The 6,849-nt window shown below is 23.0% G+C and overlaps 1 protein-coding gene across 1 annotated transcript in view; it reads left to right on the forward strand.

The window, feature by feature from the left end:
• Window positions 1-3,266: 3,266 nt before the first annotated feature.
• The window catches only part of LOC105622227 (scavenger receptor class B member 1), a 19,271-nt gene continuing 15,688 nt past the window's right edge, over window positions 3,267-6,849 (forward strand). Inside the window, exon 1 of the mRNA XM_012203652.1 lies at window positions 3,267-3,300. Coding sequence (XP_012059042.1) covers window positions 3,267-3,300 — 34 coding nt within the window. The remainder of the gene's footprint in view (window positions 3,301-6,849) is intronic.

The raw sequence follows: 6,849 nt of genomic DNA on the forward strand, positions 1-6,849 counted from the left end.
TATATATATATATATATATATATATATATATATATATCTCTTTTCGTATTATTATATACAGAAGAAATACTAGCAAAAGTAAATTGTGTTGGTAAATTAGAAATCTGAACTTAATAAAAAAGGCATTAATCTGTAGATTGTTAAGAAATTGGAATGTGTTAATTGTGATAATTATTTTCTATGATTATTTTATAATAAAATAATTTTACGTTTTTATATAAAGTAAGAATATTAATTGATCTTAATAAAAAATTGATTGTCGATTGCCGTAATGGATACGTTTTAATATGTAAAATCAAATTTTATAATTTTTAGTTCACATGACTTCATATTTTCTTTTAATATTGAGGTTAACATAGTTTATACATAAATTTGTTCACATTTTTAAATATAATTTGTATAATTTATTTGTGACATTGAACTTAATTTAAAACAGTTACAAGAGAAATTTTTGTTATCTTTCGATAAAAATTATTATCAAATTTATCATTAAAAATTATTAAACAATTATTTACATGATCAAAGTTCAAAATTTTTCAAATTCTGGATTTTTTAAAAATATCTGCTATTTTTCATATAATTTAATATATTCGATCAAAATAAAATAGCAATAAAATAAAAAGTAATATGTTCTTCTCAATTCGAAGAATTTAATTTTATACATATGTCATTCATATATATATGTCATTCATATATTATTCATATTGTTTGCATTTAATAATTTTGAACTATCCGTTTGAAATAAATAAAAATGAATTATTTGCTTATGTGATTTATTGATTAAAAATATTGATATTGCTTATAAAAATTCACATACAGTTATAATACTACAATTTGTGAAAATGCACTTAAACAATTAGACGTGATTAAATAATTGATATGAAATAATTACATTAGAGAAAAGCTAGAATTAGCGATAGTAAGCTGTTAATTCAAAGTTAATACGATCAAGATAGTACAGAATTATCTAGAATTTAACTTTTTATATATATGCGTGATTAAAAATCTGTCATTTATGCTCTGCCTAAATAACATTCGTCTACCTAAAAATATAAGATTACATTGAAATATAAGATCACATAAAAAATCGCATGACTGAATGATTGAATTATCGCCATTCGACTTATGACTTTTGTTCTTGACAATCAGTAATGCGCCATTAGTAATTACAATTGTATAGTTAGCAATTAGCATTGTTAATTCTAGTCATGTAATCAATTGTAGAAAATAAGAAAACAAATATTGAAAATAAATTTAAGTTAAAAATAAATTTTTATTTATTATAAAAGAAGATAGAGAATTCTATTTTATTATTCGGAGTGTAATATATTAATTGAAAAAAGAGCTTATTGATAAGTTTGTTGATGCATAACGTAGCCTTCAATTGATGAAATACATGAGGGTATAATCATCACTCAAATGTTAATCGCGAACTTTAGCGTGAATCAAACTAGGTTATCTGAAAGTAATTATATATAAATTAATGAATGTTAATAAATGATATCGTATATGTTGTTTTCGAACTATTAAGTATACGTATGCAATAAATTTTATAATATAATGAATGTTGCTGTTCAAAGAAGAAAAATAATACATACTTTGTAACAACAAGATTAAGTAAATTGCATTGTCTCTTTGTGTTTTATTGTTTTAGTTTTTGAAAATTAGTTTTTGAAAATTTATTATAGAGAGGTATACGATTTGCTTTGAACTTTATTATTGTCAATTCTTATTTTAGGATATTATATTAATTTGCCATATTATTTTGATTTTATTTTAAGTTAGGAATAAACTGCAATATATCTCCCACTTTCATGAGCGGATATAAAATTATTTCCAAATTATTGTAAAATAATTTATTTTTAAAATTTTAAACAATGGACATTGCTATTAAATTATATAATTTTTAAGATAAATTAGATAATATTAAATAGATGTTAATTTGAGTGATTGAGATGATATTAAGTAATATCATTTTTATATCTTTATGATTCCTTTTATAATAATCTAACATCTTTGTTTCGTGAATCAATACGACAGACAGGGAGAATAGCGGAGGAAAGTGATATTGACTTTACTGGGAAGGAAATAACTGTGATCATCATGCAAATATAAGTAAGGTGTTAATGACATCAGTAAACTTGTAGTGAATAGCATTAAATTTATTTACATCGCAAATAAACATTATCATATTTATGCGCGTTATATATTTGTGCGATTGGGATAAAGAATGATCAAATTGGATCATTTAAAATTTGATTAAGAACTATTTATGAAATCAATTTAATACAATCAGTTTAGTTTTATAACAAAAACGAATCATTGTTAAAAGAATATATATATATATATATATATTATATTATATTTTGATACTGTAATTTTTAATTCCGGTAAAGACAAGGTGATAACTCGCAAATCTTCTGGTACCTTTAATAGTATTATTTATAATCATTAATTGCAAATGTCAACATCGTGAACCTTATTGTTTATTTCATTCGAATGAAAAATGCATTGATACTCAATAGGGAATTTTTGCAACATCGTTTTATCTAGATATGGTGAATGAAGCTAACGGTAAGTAAGAGGTGGTGAAGCTAAAGTCGTTATCTTCTTCTTAACAACTGATTAAAAAAAGGATAACGTGACTTTAGCATTTATCTAGATTCTCGTTATTGCAAAAACTTTTTATTATCTAACAGAAGTGAACAAAGTTTACGAAACGCTGGCATTTACAGCAATAATTGAATAAAGACACTGATAATAACCCGCAAACCTTCTGGTATTTTTGAAGAAAGTAACTTGTGAAAATCTTAAAAGTGTTCAAGAAATAATATTCAAGAAAGAATATTATTATTTAATAAATATTATATATAATTAATATTATATATAATATTATAATATATATAATATTATAATATAATATTATATATAATTAAATGCAATATAAAATGTCAAACAAATTTAGTGAGTTATGAAAGAGCAACTTATAAATAATTATTATTTTTCGGTTTTTCCTCAAGATTATTCTTTAAAGAATTGACCTTAAGGAAGCAAAGAATACAAATAGATTTGATGATACATAGTAAATGAACATATTCAATCAGTCTAACAGCCTTGTACACAATTGATATCGTTAACCTTGGTACATTACTCGTAATTATATTCCCGATTTACTTAATAATTGGATGGTTCTGTATTCCTTTCAGGATTCTATAGTCAAGGTGATGAAGAGAAAACCTTACAACGAAAAGAATCGAGTCATAACCATGAAAGCCACGCTCGCGTTACAACAATTTAAAAGTGAGTAATTCTTTAATTTGCAATTCGTAGATGAATCCCAGTCGCTTAATGATAACTAGACATCGGAATTTTATATCTTTTACAGATATACACAAAAAATATGCAAATTTTCATAAATAAATATGCATTTTTAGAATGCTTTTTTAATTTATATTTTTATGTTATAAATTTATATTTTTATGTTACTTTCTAATCTACTTTTTAAAAAAATATAAAATTGCATAAAAATCCGTTGTCTAGCGATAACTATTGTTATTTGATTATATAGAAATTTAGAATATTTAAGTAAATATAAGTATATTTAATATTGTACAATTTATATAATATATATAAGTATATTTAATATATACTGTACAATGTATAGATTTTTATCTTTAGTATTTTTTATCTTTAGTATACACATTTTTATCTTTAGTATACACAAATTGGGTTATTCGTACCATGTACATTTTTTCTTCGAAAAACTAAGGCATCAAGTAACTAGCTATAACATTTATATACAACTTTTTAAATAATGGAAATAATAATAATAAAAAAATTTATTTTACATAAATTTTACATCTTTATAAATATTATTCATATCATATTGTTTGCATAAATGTCATATTTGTTCTTCTGCATCGATCTATAAAAAAGATTTTGGTTTGTCATTTGAATCTCCACGATGACATCATTGCTTGGTGAAATTGAAAATTTCGAATGAGAACTTGATAAATGATTGACCTCGATTAATCTTTTTTTTTACTTTACTATAGATAATGTATGATGTAAGTCAAGGTAAGTTATGATCTTTCGAGATTTATTCAGAAGAAAAATTTATTCAATGCAGATTAAATGCATTATATATTCATATTTTAATAAATGCAGCTATTATTCTTATTGTTATGATACAAGAAAATCGAGATTATATTTATGTGTGTAAAAATTTTATAAGATCAGCAAAATGTACATGCAAGAATATAGCGAGTAATTTTTTTCTCAGTAAAGCTTCAAGATTTATTCCAAGAGTGACTTCCAATATGTTTTATGTGATCCAATTTATTTCTCCCGCTCAGTCGAATAAATTATTTTATGTTAATTACTTGAAGTAGCATATAAATAATTAGTGTTTCCTTTATGACATATGCGTAGAATATAATTAAGATCGTTTAACAAAATACATTTTCCTATAGTAGTTTATTGATTTGAAAGTTTGCTGTTGAAACATTCTTATAAAAATTTCTTATAAAAATTAGAAAGTACAAATTCTTTTTCCTGAATTTATACTTCACTTTTTCTTGAAAGTTTTGAATTTTTATTTAAAGTTTTAAGAATTCTCACAATTTGTCTGCTTTAGTTGTCGAAGCAATGATTAATGATGAAAATATGTAGAGTGCTGGAAATCACAATTTGCCATTAATAGCATTTCAAAATTAAGAGATATATTTTGTTGATTTGACAAATTAAATATATACTTTTATACATGATTCTCGGAAAGAGTAAGAGGATACGCCATACTTGTATACGTTCTATCAATTCTATTACAATCCTAAAGTATCCCTTTATAGTATACTTCCCATATTATGGTATATTCTATATTAGAGTATTTTTGAGAATTTTTTAAAAAGAGAAAAGAATTTTAAAAAAGGATACAATTTCTTATTTATTTATTTAAAGCTAAGAAATTAAGTTTTTCATAATTTTAAATTTTTGTTATTAAAATTAACGATTAAAATTAATTTTATTTAAAAAAATTTTTATTTAAATGGGAAAAATCCTAAAATTTCATATGTATAAAAATTTTTGTATATTTTGTAATTTTAGTTACAAAAGTGACAAAAAAAGCAAAACTTCTTTAAATGATTTTTTTCAATATCTTGGATGCAATTTAAAAAGCATACAGTACTTATTTTTTTACTTTTAATATTAGGTGTGGGAAAAAGTTCGTGATGTTGTCCCCGTTAGATGGCATTAAAAAAACGTCACGAACTTTTTCTCATATTATATCTAATATTATACGATATGTTCACTAATATGTTTTCATGATCATTTAAAAAATTCCAAATAGTTTACTTTCTCACACACCATCGAAAGTTTTTTTTTTTCAGAAATATCTCAGAAATAGTTCAACTGAAAAGTAAAACATTTCATAAAAATTGCGAAATATGTCTGCAACATTTTTGAGACAGCTCTGGAATAGCAAAATATCCGCGATTCTTACACATAAACCTTTATGGAAGCTTGATGAAATATTACAGAAAAAAATCTGTAATCTTTTTGAAATATCAAAAAGATTGGATTTCTATAATAAGCTATTATACTTAATGAATTAAATCAATTAAGAATAAAATGTTTTTGAGAGCCAGGGCTGGATATTATTGCAATCAAGTTTTATTGTAATAATAATTGAATAAATGTTTCGATCCATTATTTATATACAAAAGTTTTTTGTATTAAAATAGAACAACTTACATGACAAAATAACGTTACACTGACTCGTGATAAAAAAAATGACTTTTGCATTTTGGAACCATTTTAACATCATGATTCCTTGTTCTGTTTAAATATGTTATTTTATATTTTATATTTATATTTTTTCAATTTATTGTCTATGATAGATTTTAGGAACATTTTTGTTAAAACATTTTATACAACAATATTGCAGAATTCTTTCAGAATTGTTGCATGAAAGATTGAAACATTTCTGAAAATTGTCCGCAACAATTAGTGCTGCATGGATTTAGATAGACACATAATTAACTATTAATATATTAAAACATAGATAAAAAATTTAATTGAATTTGCAATGCTAATTATTTACCATTCACTTTCGATTTTATCCAATCTTGTGTGAAAGAAAATAGATTATTCGAGCGAAATTCGGTTCAATACGATATTGAACTCGTTTATAAACATAATAATAAATTCCGAATTATTTCAATTAATTTATCTAAATATCAATAAACCGATAGAACATATGCTGTAATTAGTAATTACATACAGTAAATTATAATAATATTTATAGCAATAACTAGAAAAATTAGTCACATAATTAAATCATTTCAAAATTTATAAAAAATATTTAAAAATTTTACATACTTCTGAATTTATTAATATTTTCTGACATTAAGACTATAAAAATTTTAAATAATGCACAAAAATAAAAATAAATGAAAATAATAAGTACATTAATACAGAAGAGAAAAATATATTCGTATAAATAATAAGCAAATAAGAGCATTAAAAAAAAGAGCACTAAAAAAACGCAGTTCTTGTTGCGAAATAAAAAATCTTGTATTCAGAAATCTCATATGTTTTGTGTATAATTCTCAGACGTTTTATTTATAGGAATTGTATGAAACAAATGTATATTCCTTTTCAAGCTTGAATACATTTTTATTCACTTATAGGCATGGAGTATATTTCTATGCTTTTCAATCTAAAAATAATATTATAGTATTTATATTATAGTATTTTATATTATAGTATATATATATATATATATGTGTGTGTGTGTGTGTGTGTGTGTGTGTGTGTGTGTGTGTGTGTGTGTGTGTGTGTGTGTGTGTG

This window comes from Atta cephalotes (assembly GCF_000143395.1).
Source record: "Atta cephalotes unplaced genomic scaffold scaffold00041, whole genome shotgun sequence".
In the NCBI taxonomy this organism is placed as follows: Eukaryota; Metazoa; Arthropoda; class Insecta; order Hymenoptera; family Formicidae; genus Atta; species Atta cephalotes.